The sequence below is a fragment of the Fringilla coelebs genome, assembly GCF_963513975.1.
Source record: "Fringilla coelebs genome assembly, chromosome: 5".
NCBI lineage: Eukaryota > Metazoa > Chordata > Aves > Passeriformes > Fringillidae > Fringilla > Fringilla coelebs.
Genome location: NC_140033.1, coordinates 35,281,532 through 35,304,760, shown reverse-complemented (window position 1 = coordinate 35,304,760; position 23,229 = coordinate 35,281,532). Strand labels below are relative to the sequence as shown.

General features: G+C 39.7%; 1 protein-coding gene across 1 annotated transcript in view; it reads left to right on the top strand.

Annotated features, from left to right (window-relative positions):
• Positions 1–1,996: 1,996 nt before the first annotated feature.
• PTPRR (protein tyrosine phosphatase receptor type R) overlaps positions 1,997–23,229 on the top strand; it is a gene marked incomplete at its 5' end in the record, with an annotated part of 139,985 nt that continues 118,752 nt past the window's right edge. Inside the window, 3 exon segments of the mRNA XM_084205711.1 lie at positions 1,997–2,070; positions 2,072–2,196; positions 16,453–16,757. Coding sequence (XP_084061837.1) covers positions 1,997–2,070; positions 2,072–2,196; positions 16,453–16,757 — 504 coding nt within the window.

Here is a 23,229-nt window from a genome sequence, read left to right as displayed (position 1 = left end):
CTGATGCAACATGTTTTAGCTTACTTTCTGTGTAACAACTTCCCACTCCATAGTAATGCTTCCATTTTGCATTGACAAGACTGTCTTTTAAAAAAGATGCATTGATACAAAATTCAGCAAATTATTTGGCCTAATCTTAGCTTCTCATTGAATTCAGTTTATGCATGAGGTGGATGTTTTATGTTTATGGAGCTTAAATGTTTTCTTGGATGTGGGCTCAAAACACTATCTTAAGACATCTCCCCAGTGGAAAATAATTTCCTTAACAGGGTAGTGATGAGTCATCTGGTCTTTGTGCCTTAGGGCTCTGCAAGTGAGGTGAGTAGATATTGCTACAGCACTCAATCATATGAAACCACAGTTGCCTCATCTGTAACCACATGGGGACAAATCAGTACCATTAGCTTTGGTGATGTTATCCTCTTGACATATTTTGACCCTAAATCCTTACCTAGAACACACAAGGGTGAAGACTTGTGGACAAGAAAATACAAAACATCAGAGGACTGAAAGTAAATTTTTCTTTAATCTCTTCCTGGGAGTTGGCTAAATTGTAATTGGTATTGGACAAAGTGTACCTCTGAGGCCGGGGCATGTAGGAACTGAAGTTGTAGGGGCACAAGTGTGGTGCACCATACAGACAAGACTTTTTTTTCACTTCTTTTAATTTTCACTTCAACTAGTCAGGACTAAAAGGATTAAAGTGGAACAGGATGTGCTGGAATTTGTATATACCCACAGCAAATTATCATCACAGCAGAGGAAGCAGCAGAAATCTCATGGCTTAGCAGGACATCTGAGGCACAATACTTACAAAAGATATGACTGAAATGACAGGGCTAAAATACCACTCCTTTTTCAAAAATCCCCTTGATCATATTAATTCCCCGTTTCCGGCAGAGCTCATGACTGAGTGCTGTCTTCCAACCCAAGCCTTTTCTCACTTACACTGCTGTCAAGTGAACGACCTGACTGCCTATACGTGCGTGAACAGCCGTGTGGGGGCTGGCAAAGGAAGCTCGTTTGCATATGTACAGTCGCACTTGCAACTGCATCTAGATATCAGGGCCTGCGCAGTCCTTCCCATCTCTGTATGAAGAAAATTTCTGCATAAAGGCTCATTCAAAGCCAGTTAGAGCCAAGCAAGCCCTGTCGATTTCCTTTGCTATTTTTCATTTTGGGCACAACACTTCAGTTGCAGACCTGACCGTGCATGTACATTGCTTGCCATACCCAGTAACAGACTCCTGTAGATGGATCACTTGCTGGGTGACACATCTGCCACCAGCTCTCATGGTTGCTCTTCAGAAAATCTTTTGATCAATTAAACTCAAATTTAGAAAATTACCTTGTTACAGTACTGCTTCATATTTGGCCTCTTTGCATTGCTCTCTGATACCCGTGTAATCAAACTCCCTAAGAGTCTCTTGAGGAGGTGTTGCATCAGCCTGGTCTGAACCACTGCCTGGAGTTCAGTGGTTCTTTATTTATGTATCAGCCATGATTTTTCACAATGCATTTTTTGCAAAATGTTTATTTTACAGCACACTTCAGTGTGTTTCACAACACGCTGAAGAGGAGGATTACCTGTACCTCAAGCAAAAACCCACACATCGTCGAAGTCCTCCCAGACATGCCCAAACTCCTGAGATCGCCTCCTCGGCACTGCAAGACTGGGGAGATGCGATCTCCACCGTTTCGCTGCAGCAGGAACCCCGAATGCTGCTCCAAGGAGGAAATCACCCCCCGCCACCCATTCTCGCCTCCTCCCCGAACATGTCACTGCAACCGAGATCTCTCTTTTTGCCTCTCCTATTGGACCTGGTGGCTCCCCGCGGCTGTTGCGCGCCCCGATCTCCCGCTGTCAGACGCCGCCGCATCCCGCCCATGCCGCCGCCCGTGCTGGCCCCTCGCCTCACCCCGCACCAGGAGGGGAGGCAGGTGAGGGCGGCCGCCCGCCCGCGCGGCGTTGCGCATGCGCAGCGCGCTCCCAGGCATGCTCACTGCCGGGGGCGGGGGGAGCGGGACGCGGTGTGGCGGCGCTGCCCGGCTGCCCTCGGCTCCCCTCGGCTCCCCGCGCCTCCCCGCGCCTCCCCGCGCCTCCCCGCGCTCGGCTGCCCTCGGCTCGCACCATGCGGCGGCGGGCGGCCGCCTGCCTCCGGGCGCTCTGCCTCCTGCTCCACCTCCGCGCCGCAGGTGAGCGGGGGCGGCCGCGGCCGGACGGCGGGGCGGGCGGGACGGCGGTAGGGACCCGCTTGCGCCCGGCGGCGCACCTGTTGTGGCGGGAGGCGGGAAGCGGGAGGCGGCGGCTGCCCGGGTCCGGCGGCGGCCGCCCGGGTCCGGAGCCCGCTAGCCCCGGAGGCGGCGGGAGCGCCCGTCAGCACCGCGGACAGCGACGGCCCCGGGCGGGCGAGCCCCGCGCTGCGCGCCCCGCGGAGCGGCCGCGCTTCGGCCCCGGATCGCGAGGACCTGGCCGGGGGCTACGGCAGCGAGGGAAAATCGGGACTCCCTATATTCCTTCTTCTTATTTTATTTATTTATTTATTTTTAGATACTGGTGAGGAGGCGTCGCTACTTGTATGTGCTCGTGGCAGCAGTGGTTTTAGAAAGGGAAATTTCAGCTGCGACAGCAGCAGGCATTTCGGCTGTTCGCGGTGCTAATAAATCCTCTCTCTGCTTTGCTGGCAAAATGCGTGCCTCATTCAGAAATGCAGTGAGCGATGAGCGCCCTAGTATGTACGTGAAGTTCCGCTGCCAGTTTCGTTCCAGTAGTCAGAGCTTATATTTCTGGCATGAATCTCAGGCTTCCTTTAAGCTGTGAAAAACTGCTCATCGTTCAGAGCCTCCGTTTATCCTGTGCAGACTTCAGCATATATTATCTAAGGAAGGAAATAAAATCTGGGATAACTGTATAATTGAATTAAGTTCTCAATTAGTAAAGTTGAAGAGTTTCTTTGTTTTGTCATTTTTGACAAGCTTAGCCACTTCTGAAGTAGTAAACGCTTGCAAGCTCCATTAAGTTTAATTAGAAACTGCAATTAAATGCCCAGGTACTGATTCTTTTGGTCCTGGGAATGTTGTTTTTATGTTGTTTTTAGGAGAGATTCTTAAGATGCAACAAATTTGCATTGTCTTACTGCAGAATCATTGAAAGGAACAATTGAACTTCATGTCTCTTAACACAGAAGAACTGTATGAACATCCCAAATAAGATCAATGCACTTTTTTTTTTTTTTACAGTTGTCAGGAGAAATAACTTTGTCTCAGTTATTGGTATTTTATTACCCTGTAATATTAGGCTACACTTCATAAAATTTATGGAGCCTCTTTCCTGTAAATCTCTAGTTAGGATGCTCATGCTGTTTTGCCTTATATTCATATGTGCAAGAGATTATTGACTGAAAGATGGGAGCATTTCATGATCTGTTTTAATAAAAGCCTTAAGCTGCTTTTAAGTTGTTCTTTTACAACATGTATTAAATTTACCATCTGTACAAAATTAGAGTACAGCCTCTCTTTGACATAACATGCCATCTAATCTCAGTAGATCCCCTATTAACAGTGGAATTTACATTAGTTTTGTTGTGCTTAATTTTTCTATCCTGCTAATGGAAACTGGGTATATATTCTGCCAGTAAGCTGTTCACTTTCCTTACTAAGTTCTGCTTATTCCATTAAGTTACTGGGAATTCTTGCAAAGAGATCTTGTCTTCATTATGCAAATGTCTCTAATCATAAGAAAAAGAGAGGAAAATAGATGTTTATATGGTGCTACTGTTTTGCCTGAGTAATCACAGAAAATAATTATTTCAGAGAAGACAAGGGGTAGGATGTTCAGGAGCTGAATTCAACCTTTGCACAGTTGGGCATGGTTTGTACTGAGCACAAGAGCTGTACTTCCTCTGAGGCAGGGCTGCATACAACTTGCTCTTGTTGGAAGTCATTGAAGATGTCACAACAGTGAAATAACAAAGGAAGCTTAACATCTTAAGATATCTCTGTTTCATCTGATACAAGTAGAAAATTTGGTCTTACACCGGCTACCACTATGGACATCTTTTATGTATAGCCTAGACTTTTGAATTATTTATGGTGATTTTGAAGCTTTGGTTCATGTGAAATCACAAGATGCATTCTGCTTGCTATGTCACAAATTATATTTCACATTTTGTCTAATGTGTTGGAAACTGCTTGGCTTTTTGTTCTGAATTTCTCTGAGACATGTTTCTAGAGAATGTTGTAGACACCATTAGTAGGTATTAGGAAAATCTCTCTTGATATCAGTTGGTGGTAACAGATTTTAGAGAAAACATAAGTCTACATTTACTTCAGCTAATGCTACAGCAAAAAGAGTTAATGTGTTTAAGTAGTGCTCATATAGAAAATCCAGTTTCCTTTGGAACTACAATTCCTCTACCGTTGTAGTAAAATTTTCTACAATAAAAAGGAAATGTTCTTGTCAAAAATGTGATCAGAGATTTTAATGTGCTCAGTAAGGTACCATTTTACTGAGTTGACTTAGATACCAATTCCAGTATAGCATGACAGTCATGTTATCAGAAAATGAAATATGATTTTGCTGTTGGTATATGCATACATTGCTACCTAAAATAAGACATTAGTGTGTGCATCTCTGACAACAGAATTAGGCCCTTCTGCTGAGTGCAGCAGGTGAAGTAATCAACCTATATAGAGCTTGCTGTTGCAGGAAGACCTAAATTTGTAGCGAGTGATTACAGGTCAGCGTGAACCTTCCACTTACATTATGCATTGCATGAGAGAGTGCACGACAGCGTAGGTTATTCTCTCTTTTAGTATGTATGATCTAATACACATGTTCTTGCAATAAAAACCTAGTGTGTCCCAAGGTGACTAAGAGGCACCGTCTCCTTGTAAAAGACTGGCAGATAGTAGGAAAAACACAAAGTGATGCATTAGACTAACTTGTAATTAGAGAGCCATTTGAGTCATGTGCATTACTAAATTACCTCTTTTACCTAATTTTCTTTTTTAGCAAGTTTTAAAAATAAAATTAAAATGTGTGTATCCATTTACTGGAGTTTTTTGATTCTATGAAATAGAGTAGGAAAACCAACCTGACTGGTTGGTACTCCAAAACTTACACAGTTAACAATCATGGTCTCAACATATCACCTGCCTTGCATTAAAAACCTCTCTTGAAGAAAGCATTTTTGCAGAATTTGCTTTTAGAATAAACAAATCCTGGTCCTGCAAAAGCAAAAAGTTAACAACTGATTATTTGATCAGGTCATCTAAGTCATGGTTTCTTGAGAAAGGCCTTACATATCATGCTAAGAGCTTTTATTACCTCATTTTATTATTGTGTCCATCACTGAAGACATGCATTGCCAGCCTTTAATCAATATGAACCAATACTTTCCTGCTGGCCTTGTCAGAGAGGAAGTGTGTAGATCCTTGTCTCGACCTCTTGATGGATCCATTCTTCCAGCCCCTCAGAGGAATCACATTTTATCTTTTTTGGGCAATGCTGTAGTAACTGGAGGATTGCTTATATCAAAACTTTTCTTTGACCACAAACTAACACTCCTTTGGGTAGAATTTGCTAGGTAGAAATGTATGTTATAAATATGCTAGACTGGTTCTCACGCTGCTCACAGGGCGTCCTTACTAAGTTCTGCTGAGTTCAGCTTTCCCGGTCAAACATGCACTGTGTGATATTGGCATGGTTGGAAATTGATCGAGTGCACTGCAGTTTCTACTTAGATGTTGGGCAGCCCTATTTTCTATAAAATGCACAAGCTCTGTCACAAAAGTAGAAGAATCTAGAGACTGTACTTTTAGGGTCGAGGTGAGATCTGCACAAAACGCATTTGCCATCAGATCCATTTCAGTAATCTCATACTAATGAATGAATAATTCTAGGTTCCAAATACATTTAGAGTGAAAGTAAAGGAGCTATTGATTTAAAAAATGAATAAGGGTGCTGCTTCATTACACTAACATAATCTAAATGAAGCTGGTACTTATAATTGCCTTCTTTAAAAACACATTTCTGGCCATGAGTGGGTGTTTTTACTAGAAGAGTCTTTTCTGTCTTTTATTAGTAGGACTCATGGATAATCAGAGGGTAGTCATCTGTCTCTTCAAAGATTCTGCTGGGGGAAAACCAGTTTTATAATTCACTATCTGACTTCATATTTTTGAGGAAGTATTTAGTTGGAAAAGAGGCTCATCATATTTTTACATGTGGAAATTCTTGCTATTCATAATTTTAAAAGACATCATCTTCCATGAGAGATTTATGTTCAGTACATCCATTAGGAAATTATCAAGGTTTGTGGTCTTGGAATCTCAGACTAATTCCATTTGTCGTATTATAAAGAAGACTAAAACATCTTAGACAGTGAAGGCTTGTTTGAGCTTCTCTGGGGGGCAAAGTAGGAGAGTTGCTGAAAGTCCATGAATTGGGCTCTTGGGGGACCGTGTCTCTCTAGAAGGAGGCCAATGACGTAACTTTGTGGCTCTATTTGGTGGTGGCCCCCCCTCCACAGGGGTGTTACAATGATTGCTGTGGGGAATTATATGGCAGTGTAGGGCTCTTACTCCATAAAATACAGTCATTGTGCTGTAGGATTTTCAGCATGGCTTCGGAATAGATAAGATCTGCTCAGAAATCTTCAGTGGGATTTTTTAGAACAATACTGCTATAAAAGAAAGCCAGAACTTTAAGACTGGAGTTGACTTTTCTTCACAGAAGCTATAGATTTCTATGGAAATACAATTTATTTCCTTGAAATACTATGTATTTTCATCCATCTTATGCAGAGCAGAATTTATCTGCAACCTTCATTGGAAAAATGACAGTAATCACAAAATTAGAAAATTATTGCATCAGTTTCTTGCACCTTCTAGAAGGAAAAAAAAAATCTGACAGGAATCTATATCGTACATTAGTGCCAAGGCATAAGTGTGGCAGAATACTTAAGTGTCTTTGGGACCACTAGCTCATCCCTTAATTCACATGAGTAGACCTAGTGAAATCAATGGTCTATGGTATCTAGTTTCAGTATTGATGTGTCAGGCAACAGGCCCATGAAATGAGATGCAAAGTGTCTTTTTGAAAAAGATACCACTCATATGCTTAGTCCTAATTCGCTGTAGCTGTGGATATTTTTGGCGAGGACATTTTTTTTTCCTACAGAAAAGAACAAATTTAGCAAAACTAAATTTCCAGTTGTTTCTATTTTCAGCAGATTGCTTATTAGAAAGGGGAAAAAAATCCTTGCAATCATCTCCCTCCCTCCCTCTCTTGTGTGTACTCCCACCCTCCCTCGGTGCTGCTGCACCCTCACCATGCATGTGTGTGCCCTTCCTTGCTTTCACAGATACAAACACATGCATAAAGAATCATTTATATATCTGCTCACATATATGCATACATTTTGTACTGCTTGATTTTGTCTGAAATTTTTGGTCAAAAGTTCTGAGCATTGTTTCTAGGGGCAAACTAAAATATTTTTCTGAATGTTTACAATTGTCCTATCCTGTTCTTGCTTAGCTCTGGTGTATTTTATTTGCTCTGAATTTTGACTTATCATGGGTACTGTTCCTCTGCTGGAAAAGGCCTGGCCTTTGGTTACTGGACCTAGCTAGAAAAGCACAGAATACTTCCTAGAAAGAAGGTGACCTAGTAGTTCTGTAGTGGGATGTAGCCATTGCTAGTAGCAAAGCTGTAAGTTTTGTCCTGATTTTGCAAGGTCTCCTGATTAGCATTTGACATATTTACTATTAAATCTGACTTTTGCTCATACCTTTGCTGGTGATTTTTGATCAATCTCAATCATGCTCGTTTGGGACACCTACTCTGTCCAAACTTTCCTTGACCTGCCTGTTTTGCTTGGGTTAGCTCTAACAGCAGGTTTTCTACTTAAACAAGCATTTATATCTGTTTTAGTCTATTTTTGTGTGTGTGTGTGTGGTACAACTATAGTATACCCAGGAGCAGTAACAAAGGCTTGGTAGAACAGCAGAGGCTTGAAGAGTGGAGGCACAGGATGTTTCATTAGGGCTGCGGGTGTGGGATGATAAGAGATGGGGCACAGTCTTGGCACTGAAGACTCCATGCTAGAAAAAGCTCAGTAAAAGGTAAAAATGCAGACCTGGAGCTTGAGAAACTGGTTTGAGGCCTTAATGAAGAGAGCAAAGAGGTTGTATCTAACATACATATGTGACACTGTTTATAGTAAGTTCAAATATAACCTGGAACTGCAGACCAACTGAAGAAAGAGGAAGTATAAATGCATATTAGAAAACACAGGTATATGTAGCTTCCTAAGAGGAGGGAAGAAGGGAGGAGGAAGAAAAATCCATCAGCATTAACATCATATCACTCCTTTTGAAGGACTCCAGGTACTGACAGCTCTTCATAACAATGCCCATCACTAAAACCAGTGGGAAACAATAGACCTGAGGACCCAGAGGAACATGGAGTTAGAGTAATACCAGGGAAAGGATGGACAATTTAATTGTACTATTACTGTAATTGTGACTTTTTCTCTATTCCTTGTTTTTCTATAAAAGTTAGATCTATACTAACAACGCTTCTTGAATTAGTTTAAGATTTTCATTATGTTAACAATAAACTCTTGACTTCACTTACATGTATAAGGTGTGCTTCATCTTTGTTTATAAACAAGACTTTGAAAATAACAGAGGAATTAATCTAGCTGAAGGAGGCCGTGAGAAGCTATACAGCAGCATGCCTCATCATTAGGTCTAGCAGCCTATTTTTACTAAAGAATTGCTTCATTTGCATTGCACTAACAGGTTTTGGCTAAAGACAAAGCAATGGTGTGAAGGCTTGTGTTTTGGCATAAGTCTCTGAATGATGGGAACAGTCACAGCCTGCAAGTCCCTCTATTATTTATGCAAAGTAGTTTCCTAAGTGAATTCTTTTCTCAATTCAAAACTTCATGTATTACCAAAGCAGCAAGTGGATTTATTTTTTTTCCTTTTCAGGTTTCCCTGGTGTACCTCACAAAAGCATTTATGGAAGTACGTTCTGTTGCCCAGCTAATGTTCAAGTAGTAATTTAGCCACTGTTTTAACTGCATTTTACTGGCAATAATTTTTGGTGCACCATGCCAAAGCTCAACAGCAATTTATGTTTGACTAAAAGTGCATAACTTTATCCAGATGACATTTAGATTTAATTGATGTACTATTTTGCTGACAGTAAGATATATTGTTAGCTAGTCTGTACAGATGCAAAGCATATTGCCTCCAGACAGCTGTTGTTTTCATTTTTGCTTTCAACATAAGTTAAAACCTTTAGATTTCCACCAGATATGTTGAATCCTTTTAATATGTTTGTTGGTTTGTTTGATTTTTTTCTTAGCTTTTTTTTTCTTTTTCCTTGGTAATGTAGATGAAATTGGGATAAAGTGATAGATTTTGTGTCTTTTGAAGGCAAACCTAAAGGAAGGTCCTGTTGCATGCACCAGAAGAGACAACTTTCACAGTCCAGAACAGACAGAAGTCTTATAAACCTGCAGCAGTGTTTCTGCTATGTCTAGAATTACCAACAGTTAGCATTTCCCTTAGTATCATTGCTGTTTTAACTCCTGAGAGTCAGAGCCATGCTCATAAATGGCCAGCATGATAATAAGCATTTTAGCATTTAAGCATTTTTTTTTCTCCTTTCTGTGGGCCAACACCTCCTTGGCCTTTGTATAGACAAGAGAGAGCTGCAAACTGTCCTCTAAATGGAAGTTCATTTCTATCTCAGTGTTCTAAAAAGAGGCAGGAAATGAATCTCCCAGCTGTGAGAACTTTGGTGTTATTGAAGAGGACTGATCACTGGTCTGCATAAGTACATTGACCTGCATCTTACAGTGACTAGGATAGCTGCTCAAGAGATAATAAACCATGGTACAAGAGATGATAAAGCCAAGCCTGTCCAATCTGGGGATGATTTTATGGGTTCGAAGGAAGTTTGTATGGGACAAAGCGCTTCTTCCAGAGTGGTGAGCCAAACAGACAGGAAAAAAGCCTGGGGAGCTCAGGGTAGAAAATTTAATTATCAAAATTTGGTAAGTATTTTTGTTACTGAAAATGAGAAATTACTTGGCAACAGCATTAAGTACTGTAACTCAAATTGCATTTAAATTAAATTTATCTTTGAAAGCAATCCGTCAAGTTTCAGCGTGTTGTTCCCTTATGAAATGAGTCTGCATTTTATGCTTTTTTCCCTTCAATTTCCAGCTTTTAGCATAAAAACCTCAAGCTGTGTAATAGACCAAGTTTTTTTAACTATAAAAAGACTTCAGTGTTATTATAGTGCTAGTGTATTAGGTGTGAGTATTAAGTACTATTGTGTGTTTAAAATATATGCACTAGCTATCTATATTAATTTGTGCATTGTATTTACTAGTCAGATACAGCACAGCACTTTTGTCAGTGGGTTTGGTGTAGCTGCACTGCTTACAAGTTGCAAATATACAGTACGCATCTCATTATAGAAAAATGTGGCTGTTCAGGAGCATAACTTAACCAAATTTGTTCAGATTAAGAAAAATAACAAGATTTTAAAAATTACCTCAAGTTGTTTTTCCAGACACACATCATTACTTTAGACACCATTATCGTGGCCCTATCAGGTTTATGTTATGTCCCACTGGGAGTTTTCCTTTTCCAGTCAAATAAATTTCTAGCCTCTGGTTGTAGAGGATGTTAAGGGGGAGGCACCCAGCTTGAGTGGCTTTTGTGTTGTTGTATCATGGTAAAATTATTTAAAGGAACCAGAGGCTCTGCTATGGGAAACCTGGGCTTGAGTTGGCAAGGAAAATTTGTCTGACTGAGAGTGGGGTGAGTAGAGAGTCAAGTCATCATTTCCTTAACAAGGATGCAAGATAAAATATCTGTAAAGCTCTGATATTTTTATGTTTTAAGAAGATAAAAACCATGCTGCTGTGTTACTGGCTGATTAATGGATCCTGACTATCTTGAAGTTTATTATCTATCTGTTCTAGCAAAAGTGAAGATATTTGGGAATTAGGAGTCTAATAATTTTCTGGCAGGTTGCTTTGAGATAAAATGTCAATTGTCTGAAACTATTTAGAGAGTTAAGACAGTCTAAAGAAATCTTAGGTTTTCCTATATCAAGCAGAGGCCAACTGGAACAGTCAAAAGGGCCCACAACATCCAGCACATCAGATTTGCTATTTATTATAGGCTTTCCTTTCTGCATATATAATGCAACTTTGTAGTGTGAGACAGGCTCAGAAGCATGTGCTATCTAGCGTTCTTGTGATTTACCCATCTGTTTTCATGAGGAAATTTTATGCTTCCCATATTCTGGAACAATGTGTATATTTGATATGGAATTCTGCTGTCCCATTCTCCATCAGTCTTCTGTAGATTGGATTTTTTTTTCTCTTTTTAGTTTATGACAGAAATAGTTTTATCTTGTATGTTTATCCAGACAACTAACAAGATCAAGTGAACACACATTTTGAACTATTAAGCAGAACAGCTGGATTCTGCAGAACAGGGAATTTCATAGGGATCTGTCCAATTTTCCTTTCAGGAGGATGACGAATGGTGGCAATGATAGAAATACTGGAACTAGTACAAGTAGTGAAGATGTTCACATTTATAAGGTATGCGTTCTACATCGCCCGGGAGCTTCTTGTTGCACTTTAATAGATTTGGTGTTATACTTGGTAGAGGTTCTAGAAGCACAGCTCCAGGGATTGGAAATGCAGCTAAATCTTACAATATCTGGAAAGAGAATACTGTTGTACAGGAGCAGCTAAATTAAAGAAGGGGCTTACAGTGAATAAACATGGAAGCAAGATCAAGACAGGCTATCTTGTTAAAAAAAAAAATCTAAGGATAAGCAGTGACATCGAGGAGCTGCAAGGAAGGAAAAGTTAACTCATAGGTAAAGAGCAGAGGAAGAAATAGCAATATTTATCTGCAGCTGAAATCTAGTAAAGAGTGGTGACTAATCACTACATGGTACAGAGAGAAGAACAGGAGGTGGAATGAACAGTTCAAATCAGTAGAGAATCGCAGCATGGCTTCTGTTACTAAAGGAAGCTGGAATGGTTATTACATGAGGTGATCTGCATGAAGAAAGGACTGGTTGTTTTCTAGGAGCAAAACAGACCTGCTGCTCAGAGAAGTTCTGATGTGAGTTTGAAATTAACCATTGATTATTGTTCACTTTGGAACAATTAAAATTTCCCTTGACATGAAGATATCTACATTTAGCTCAGAGATAGGTAAAGACTCAGCATTTTTTTGGATAGAAGAAATAGCATGAAATCAAAATTTAGCATCTAGTGTGTTCTCAGTGCTGAGGCAGAATAAACTATAATTCTTTGTAAATACACTTGAGGGGAGACAATTTTAGGAGAAGGAATAAAATTATTATGGTTAATGGATAATGGCAGCACTATATTTCAAGTGAGTGAATATTTCAAGTGAGCCATAAATAACTCTACATCCTGAAGTAGAGTTCAAACAGGGTAGTGTGAAGAGAATATCAGAACATCATTTTGGATAAAGTTTGCTAATCTTATTGAAGAGAAACCTCTAGGAATTATATTTTTGAGCCTTTTTTACTGATTTTTTGTGTGTGTTGGAATATCTGAAGCTTAAAAGGCACCAAATTAATTTCTTCATAGCTTCTGACAGTTTCCCTGGTGGCTGTAGAGGAGCATTTTTGTTTTTTGTAGAAGTACAGAGTTTGATATAGGCATCCCAGTCTTCTCTCCCTTGAGGGTTGGAGAGTGGAATTATTTGAAGGAGTTATGTAGCAGAAGTACTGGTAATTCTAACTACCTAATTCTCCAAGTGTCTGGTTGGTGCCTAATTGTTTGTGTTTGGAGCTGAAGTCTGGAGGGTCAAGAAGGAATATATTACCACTTCATCAAATTGAGAGGAAGTTTAGGTGTTTACATTCCCCTGTAGTATCAAAGGTGGCCATTACTAAGTCATCTAAGTTTAGTGAAGTTTCTCACATGGGGCACTGTGGGTGCTTGTAACCTACTTAAGATACTGGGGCTATGTGGACTTCTCAGATAAACAAATTCAGTGTAGTAATTTTCTTGGAACATATTTGAACATCTGAGTGCTTAGCTGATGAAAAAAAATTGTGTGAGTATAAAGTGTAATGTTATGTAAGTAGACTTTTAATTTCTCATTACTACAGGTTAAACAATATATTTTGTTGTCCATTTTGAAAATCTACTACAGTGGACCTTGTTTGGCTGCAGGAACTGGTGCTACTAATGTGATATTTACCATTCTAATGGAAGCAAGTCTGGGATTTAGAAGCAAATGGTGATTCTGCTGTTAAAAAGTATTGAGATTCAAGGACAAATGAGCTTTTTTGGCAGTTCCTTTAATTATTTTTAAATAAAAAATATTCAGAGAAGAATTAAGGCTGCTAGTTAATTGTATTTTTTCCTGCTTCATTCAGTGAAAATAATGAAATAAGAGGGAAAGTTGGAATACTGAAGTGGGTAGAAAATGCAATACAAAGAATTCAAGGAGAATCACAGCTGGTTTGATACCCTCAGAAACAAAGGAGCAGGAATGAAGGAAGCAAAGAAGACTCACCAAATGTGATGGTAGTTATATTGCTTTGTCTTATCTATGACCAGTTTTGAAATACTGGTTTTCTGTGAAGGAGACATGAAAATAAATGCCGTGAAGACATGCCTGTGAGAAGTAGGTGATGATGAGAAGTGCTGATGCTTCCTTTTTTTTATTTTGTCACTGACACAACTCTCTAAATTGCTAGTTAAGACCAGCCCTCAGGATTTTATCAATGAAGCCAACACCCACAAAGCTTAATGAGAACCCAGCAAGTTTAACAAGTTTTGAAGTTCAGCTGTATTTAAGACTGTAGTCTGCAGTTTCTCTTTTTTTTTCTTCTGCTTTCAGATGTCTTCCCGATCAAAACCTGACAAGAGCTGAAAACATGTGACCTCAGTGGTTATCTAGGAGATCATGTTTGTTTCAGCCATTTGAAAGAGTAGTCTTAGATTTAGCATTTTACTTTGTAATAGAGGATCTGTGTTCTGTCTTTTTACTATTGATTTTCTGTTCATGTATGCAATAAATTGCTTCACTGCCTACTGACAGGGACCCACTTATTCCAGAGAATGCATTTCTCAATCATGCAAAGCAATACTATAGCACAGATAAGGTATTGTCCTTGATTTCCCTGACTGAAATTTCATGAGGAAATTAGGTCAACAGAATGTAATTACCTACACTGAAACCTCCTAAGGGCACTGGGTAGAGCTGTGCAAATGACTGATTATTTTGATTTGCTTACAGGAGCAAAAAAAATCAGAGGAAAAATTCAGTTTGAATAGAACAAATTGACTTCTTGTTCACCCTGAATTGAAATGTTGTTGGTGCTAAGCTGGTCTTCATAGTCCATTATGAGAATTAAAAAAAGATTGATTTTATAATTTTTTAACTAAAATCAGCTCTCAAATTTAAGATTGCCATTAACTCCAGCAACATCTGAAGAGGAAATTCCAGGCTATCAGAGTGAGCTGTCTGGGTTCACTTCTCTCAGAACACAAAGTCCCTTTTCTACCACACTGGGTTTCTTAGAGTTTTTTTCTGGAGGTGACTAATGCAGCTTCAGTTACTTTTTATCTGTGAGGTAGCTGATCCTCGCCTATTTTTCTGGTCAGACAGACTGCCTTCCAGACTGGGAGCTGAATTGTAGCTATTCTGTTCAGTATAAAGGCACTGAAGATTCACTATTTTTCATCCATGAAAAAAAAAAAAAAGGAAAACAAAACAGAAAACCAAATAAAAATTTAGTCTTAGTTCCTCTTATAAAGGCATCATCAGGAAGTATTTTGTCTTTCAAAAGATAGCTTTTTTTTACTAACACATAATTAGTTAAACCCATATAATTACAGAGTCACAGAGTGGGAATGGTTGTAAGGGACCAGTGGGATCCTATGGTCCAACCTTCCTGCTCAAGCAGGGTCATCTGAGAGCACTTTGCGCAGAACTTCATACAGACCGTTCCTGAGTATCTCCAGTGAGGGACAGTCCACAACCTCTCCAGGCAATCTCTTCCAAGGCTCACTCACTCACAAGGTAAAGATGTTCTTCCTCATACTCAGGTGGAACTTCCTGTGCTTCAGTTTCTGCCCATTGCCTCTTGTCCTATTGCTGGGCACCGCTGAGAAGAGCCTGGCTCCCTCCTCTTGACACCCTGCCTTTGGATACTGATAGACACTGATGAGGTTTCCTCTGAGTCATCTCCTCTCGAGGCTGACAGGCCCAACTCTTTCTAACTCCACACTAACAATGCTTGAGTCCCCTGTCTCCAGTTCCCTAATCTAAGAGAGTTCTTTGTGCCTAGCACCAAGGTATGCAAGGTATTGTAAATCAAAGACAACTCCAATGTTGGCAAGGGGAGAGAATGATGCATCTGACTCCATCATCAGAAGGCTAATGAATCACTTTATTATACTATACTATGTACATTTCATCTAAACTGATTCTGCCATGCACTCACTCTTGCTCACAACTGCACAGAGCTGCACTCATCCCTGATCCTCTCGAGACTGTTCCATGACAGTCCCACACACACACTTCTTGGCCCTGATAGGCCAAGGGAACAAAACATCCTCACTTTGGGTAAACAATCTCCATATTGCATTCTACTTTAGCACAACACAGGCACAGCAAGCGAGATAAGAATTGTGTTTTCCTTCTTCTCTGCTTGTCTCACAGCTTCTCGCTGTTCACAGGGCATGTGAATACCACAGCAAGATATGGCCACACACCAGTATCTCCTCTGCAGAGAGCCAGATGCTCCACTGGCTGGCCAGGCAATCCTTGAGTAAAGTTTGAGTCATAGCAGGAGTTGGCATAAGGGGCTAAAAGGTCTCTGATATAAGCAGCTGAACAAGGAATGCAGAATTGGGATTATGGACTCATCCAAATTTTCTCACATGTTTAAATCTGACTTTTTGATCGGGTTCTTTACCTTTTCTCCTCAAGTGCCTATTTATAACAGATGATCACTGCTATTCTCATCTTTGATATTACTGGGTGATAAAATGCGTTGCTAAATTGACTGAATAAGTTTTCCAATGGAAGTTGGTATCAATACAGAAGCTGAACTTGGCTCAGTATGTGTTCTGCTTTTGTATATATTTTTTTTTTTAATCTAGCCATGGCTGAAAATATAAATAACATTTTTAAAGCCCTGTGAAAATGAGCTTAAGAATGTGGTACACTTAATAGACTCTGTAGTCCTGTTAATCTATAGAAAACACATTGTAAGATTTTAAGTGAATTCTTGTATTCCAAAAATACTTTTCCAAATTTCTCAGAACACAAAGATCTCGGTGGATTTCCAGTGCCATCTACAGAATAGCCAGGAGACATTCTAAACTTGCTCTTCTCTTTCTACAGGCTGCTTCTCTGGAGACAGTGATCACTTTTTGGCAATTCATCAGCGAAGGAGTGGAAAACCTGTGTTTATTTATCACCATGTGGAGAGTGTGGAGAAAAGCTTGGATACAGACAGCTATAAGGATTCCAAACAAAATTTCCGTTCTTCTTCCCACACCAAAATAAGCAAGTTGCACCCTGCAATAATTGTTAAATCAGCCTTCCCCAGGTCTGTTTATGACCCATCCCTCAACCTCTTAGCAATGACTGGTCAAGATTTGGAAGTGGAGAATCTTCCCATTCCTACAACGAATGTGATTATTGTGGTAAGTGACTTTTTCTGGGTTTTGGAGGGTTTTTTAGAATAAATTTTTTAGAATAAATTTTTCTTTTTTAGGAAAAATATACCTGTATTTAAATAAAGATGGATTGCAATTTTGGGTAGCCTGACTGATCATCTAAATCTAAATAATGACTACTTCACTTTGATGGAATTTGCATTCATATAATCACACTCTAATTAACAAACAATCTGGTGAACGAGTGCAGAATATAGCCTCTCTGTAGGTAAAGACCTTACCTTTGCCTCAAATGCTGTCAATCCTCTTGTCTTGACTGATGTTTGCACAGTTTTTACTGCAGAGGCTTTACAATTTTTCTGCATAGGTCAGAAGAAAATGTACTTCAGGAAACTATTCTACAGAGGCAGTGAGATTTTAAAAGGGTGACATAAAGGTTTCATTCACTTCTGTTCCTCTGGTAAATCCACTATTATGCTTACTTAGCTGTTGGGGAAAAAAAATCCTGTTTCTTGCAAAGAGTAAGAACTTTGTTTTTGTTGGTGTATGCACTTCTTCTGGGACATATGGACTGGGGACCCTCCACTGCCAGTTAACTCTGTGTGTGACCTTTCCCATTCTGAAGAGGGTGATGGCAGTGCTTCCTCTTGCAGTGAAGGACATGTTAGTTTAACTATATACTGGTACTGCCCTGCTGCATCCTCCCTCACCCTTTGTGCCAGTGGAGCAGCCTGCTGTCAGGAGAGCTGTCCTTGGTGGGGTGCACAGTACAGTCTGTATGTGTTCTGCACAGACACTGCTTTCCTCACCCCCGTGCGTGGGCAGCTCTCCTCGATTCCTGGAGGGAAGAAGAGCACTTATAATGGCTGGTGCACTCATTAGAGTAAACTAAAAAAGATTAAAGTGAAATCTGTAAATTGCTTGTTTCAGAGGAAGATGAGGGATTAAAAGAGAATGGACTTTACAAACAAGGAAAAAAGAGCGCAGAACACAAGAGCATGTTAGCACAGCAGGTGTTTCAGAATCCCATATGAGTTCCCTGTATGGTAGTCTAGAGATCTGCCCTCATGAATGCAGCAAATGCAACAGAGTAATGACAATGAAAAGAATAATCAAGGTAAAAAAAAAAGAGGGTAGTAGTTTTATTGGCCCATTATTAGTTTTAGCAGATAAAAAGTACTCTCAGGGAACTAGGCTCAAATAGCTGTGCTCTGGACTTGTTGCATCCCATATGAACATGGGCTTCCTCATCTGAGTTTAGGTGGCTAGCATTGTTAGTGGACTAGCTATGTGGAAGTGTCCATATCACAACAAAATAAGGGACTGGCAGTCTTGCTTTACTGGGGACAGGAAAGCTGCAGAGTCCCAATATACTGAATGGTATTGATCAAGGGAAGGAGATGCCAAGCAACTGGATATATCTATCCTCAAAGCTAGCCTAAGCCAGCAGGGCCAACTCTGCAATGAAGGTACCGGCTCCCTTCTTTCCAGTGCAAGCATTATTTCACTTCTGCTCAAGGTGAAACCTTTCTATTGGTACAAGGAACTCAGAATAGGAATGGCCCTGCTTTTTTTTCATTAGATGACACTGTTACCTATGAATTGTTATTTTAGTAGGGTTTTGCACAGTTTTGGAGACCCGTGGTCCTTAACTAGTAATGGAAGAATCCTGCAAAATATTCTAGGGCTACCCTGATTTTAGCTGACTGGCTCTGTGCCTGCATTAAAAGCTAAATGAGGCAGATTTTCAATTGGCAGATAAATTCACATTAAAAAAGGTCCATTAAATCTGTATTAAGTTCTCATTAAGTGACTTTGGTCTGAGGCTTTGCTACTGCATTTCTAGGATGGAACTGCTGCTCTGAAGCCTTCTGTTCTGGCTGAGAACCATATGTGCTTTAAGGGGAGATATAACAGCATGAGCTAATCATGACATGAAAGCTGTTTATTGCTTAGGTTCTTCAGCTGTCTCTGGATGTGCTGAAGGACAGTGGTTTTGGTTTGTTTCTAATGTCATCCTTTCAGAAAAAGCCTTTGGGGAAGTGTATGTTTGAAGCCAAAGTGCTGTGAGTCAGACAGCGCATTGGACTACACCATCAGAATTTTGAACATGCCTTCTCTTTAAAAGGGCAGCTGTCCCACAACAGGGTGGTTGCCATCATCCAAGCACAGCCCTGCTCTTTCCAGGTTTCTGTATTTCAACATTCTGTTTCTCTCTCTTGAATGTCACCTGAACTAGATCATAGTGTTAATGGAGTTACCAAGGGAAGCTGGTTCGTTTTGAGTTGCTTGTGTGTCGCTCCCTCTTTGTTATGAATAGCACTTACTGCTTGTTTCTACTTTCTGGTTTTTAATATATAGAGCAAGTGTCAGTGTTTGTTGTTTTGCCCTGGGTGACCCTTTTTGTTCCAGCCTTTAACAATGTTGCTGGTTGCTCAACTTGAAAGGGCAGTTGCTACTGTTAGTGCTTCCTGTAATCCACTTACATGACTGGTGCACATTGTGATTTAGTATGAAAGCCTGCAACTTTTTTTTTTTTTTTAATAAATCTATGCTCTGTTGGCTCTGCAGAGGAGAGCAAACTGAATTCAAGCTAATTTCAGTGACTTAAGGTCCATTTTCTTCATGATTAAGGTGGAAAGGTAGGGTGAATGGGTGCCTAATGCAGAACTATTGCAAGGTTGCATTTTGTGCTAAGGACAAACCATCTGACAAGGAAAATGTTGCTAATGCACAGCAGAGTGCTATGAAGCCGAGAATTCTGCAGGTATTTTGTCAAAAAGTGATGTTTTGTGACTCTCACAATAAAGAACACGTTAAGAAGTAATTTTACTGAAACTGGGGATAATGTAGTGCTTGTTTGCCTAAGTGAGGAAGAGGAGGTATTTATTTTCTGTGAGGGAGTTTTATATAATTAAAGGCAATCACATTACCTGATATTAAGTTCCTTTGTTTGTGTGTGTGTGTGTGTTGGTGTTCAGTTCACCTTGTTTATTGAAGGAAGTGAGGACAATTCAGAGCTCTTAGAGGCATTTTGACTGTTCTATAAATGCCTTAGTGCTTACCCATATGTTCTGTTTAGCTGTCTCTCTAGATGATGTGAGACTAAGTCATCTGAAAATTGCTTGGATAACATACAGAGTTACATAATTTTTTGTAATACTTGATTTTTCTATTTGTAAGCTTTTATTTTGCATTTCAGAAACCATATACTCATTGAAGGTATTAGAGAATTAGAAGTGCAGTGAACAAATTCTCATAATGTTTATTTGTGTTTATTCCAAGTCTTTCCAATTCTGAATATGAGAACCACGAAGGTCAAGACAGTACATGGAAAGTGGGAACAGAATGTGGATAATCACTTATGATAGAAAATATTGTCTAACATACTTATTTAAAAAAAACCAAAACACATACAAACATATATAGAGTTAGGGCTGAACTTGAGAGAAAAGCAGAAGGACTTGTAGTAAAGGTTACAGCTCAGACTAGGTCTAAATTATCAGCTCATGGATATGCTAAAGCATCATCCCTTGTAACCTGATGTAGTTTGGTCTATCCAAAGCCTCTCTCAGGGACACAAGTGTATTGTACCAAGATTGGATCAAGCTACTCAGATGCTTTTTTCACTTGCATCCTCTGAAGTGTTTCAGAAGTGGAAAGGTAATACACTTGCTCAATATATCAAAATTTTCCCTTTCACACCTCACTCTTACTATACACCTTCTTATATAAACATGAAATCTGTTTCTTTTTCTGTTGATTAGAAATTCCACAGCACTGTACTGTAGCTAAAATTCAGCTCATCTCTTAATTTTTGTTTGATTTACATGAGTGTTACTGAACTGAATTGATTTAATTAGTTTCTTTCAGTTAATGTCAATGGGACATATGATTCACAGACAGCCACACGGAGCTTTTCTTTGCTTTTTCCATGGCATTTTGTGTAGGACTGTATACCTCAGAGCTGTAGCTTTCCCATATCATCACATTTATTTTGTCTCCAATATTTGAACTATTTACTTTCAAGCATGCTGAAGAGCACAGGTAAGAACTTCAGGTGTTAATACTTTGAGAGGGGATTCAGTAGAAGAATAAAGCACAACAGCATAGGTACCTGTAATAGATACTCATGTGGAAACCAGCTATTCGGGCTAGTATCTATTAAGATATCTAGCATGTTTCTAAACACTTTCTGAATTACCAGGGAGTTAATACAGGTTAGAGACCATATCCGAAAGGCAGACTAGATGTGATCATCCTGATCAGGAGATTAGTACTGACATGGACCATTTCCACATCAGTTTTCTCACAGCCAGAGAACAGTACCAGATGCATTTAATCTCCTAGTATAATACAGCCTTGATATCTGCTTCAGGGTGAGTTTTCTAATTCCAAATGGTTGTAGTGACAAGATTCATATTGATGATAATGGGTGCTTAGGCACCAACTGCACACCGACTACATATTTATATAGACTCATACACACACGCAGATATGTACATTTAGTGACATCTTAATCTGGAGTTGATCCCAGCTTAAACAACACATTTTATGTTGAAATAATGTGGAAATCCTTTCCAAATCTGGGCACAGTTCAAGTAGGTGGGCTTGTTCTGGGTTGGTTTGGGTAGCTGAAAGCCATGTGGCTGTGAAACCACAGCAGAACTGCTTTTACACTTATGTCAGATTCATCCTGCAAGTACTGCTGTATTCTGTTATATAACATTTTTCATACTACATACTCAGAAAAGATGCATCTTTTGCTCACTTGGCCTTAGATATATAAGTTCATTTCTCCTTTAATTCCCCATAACCTGATGTGTCAGGTTAAATTTCCAGTGTCAAAGCCCAGAATTTGTCTATATTACTTATTACTAAATTTTATTTCATCTTCCCACACCTCTTTTCTGCTGGAAATGTCTATTTTTCTAATTCTTTGTACTCTTTATGTAGTCATGGCTTCCATGTGAAATGTTGTCTCTAAGTTCCTCTAGGAGTGCACAAGACATCCACTTGCTTCTTCCTTGAAAAGACCAGTGAAACAATGGGAGCCACACTACCATATACCCTTTCTGCTGGGCATTGCAATTCTCTACACTGACTGGTTTTGTTGGGGGGCCATAAGAAGAACTCTATGAAAAGATTCTGATAAAAGGGTGGAGGCATCAAATGCTTACAATTATTGTCAGTCCAAAAAATGTTTTTCCTATGGCTGCCTCTTTTGTGAAGACATTTAATGTAGATTTCCTTTCATGAACAAAGAGCACTATGGAATTTCCACAATTTTGTGGAATTTATTTTTTACTTTTCTTTAAATTAAAAATAGATGTTTTTTCTCACTGGCAGTTTGGTAATACAAGATGCCTTCTTTTTCAAGGCTAAGTCACTGAGTCTTACTGAATGAAAGGAGTAGGATAGAGAGAGCCCTCTAGTCACAGCACTAAGTTGTGTGTGATCTTTCTGTCTGCCAGAAGGTAAATGACCTTCTGAGAATCCCTTGCAAGACAAGAAGATGCTCTGATACCATTTTTTCACTTATAGCCTTTTTCACTTTTTCCCCAGCTGTCCATTTTACTGACTGTTTTTCCAGAATCTCTTATTATTCTTTTTCCTGATGCTGAATACCATGCCTTGACATAAGATGAAGTCTCTTCCTTTCTTCAGTTCTCTTTCTTAGGACCTCTTCCATCTCTCAAATCCTTGTGTCAGCCAACTGGCTGTGCATCCACCCAGTTAAGTGGCCCAGTAAGGCCGTGCTGAACAATCAGTAAAGGTATCTTGAAATTTTACAGTCTCAGTCTGATAAATATGCATAGAAGTGTCTGTGAGAAGTGTCAATAGCTAAGCATGACCCATTAGACAGAAATTTAAGATTACTTTTAGGGGACTGCAGAATAAAAATTTTCTTTGGGACCTAGAGAAGGGAAAAGGATTTGAGTTGTTCCTAAAAAAGAAGAGGTACACTTTCTGAGGCAAGTGATTTGATGCTTTGCATCATGTGTTGCATGATATGTGATACTATGGTCAACTTGAAAGTTATTCAAAATGGTAGGTTTATCATCCCATCACACGCTGTACAGTAATGCCCTGATTTTCTCTGGGATAGATGTAGATGTATGTGTATGTAGTTCTATGTATTTCTAGATGTAATTATGCTGCATTGCTATAATAGAAGTGACTAAGGAGCTGCTTTTTTGAATACCGTGCCTGACCCTCGGCAGTATTCTCAGCCTCGAGTCTCAAATTCTGACCCAAAAACCCCCACATGTACCTGTGTGTGTGAAAAGATCATACACAGTTTGGTGCTGCAACTCAGAGGGCTCTCTGCATCCTAATCCTCCTGGCTGGTAAGAGTACCCTAAGCTCACTCTCTCTGTAGACCTTGTGAAGAAATGGTCAAAATACTTTAGAAAGTATATTAAGCTTAAACAGTGGATTGAAAATAAGGCAAAAAATATGAGTGAGGAGAACAAGTAGTCCATAAATGACAGGTCAA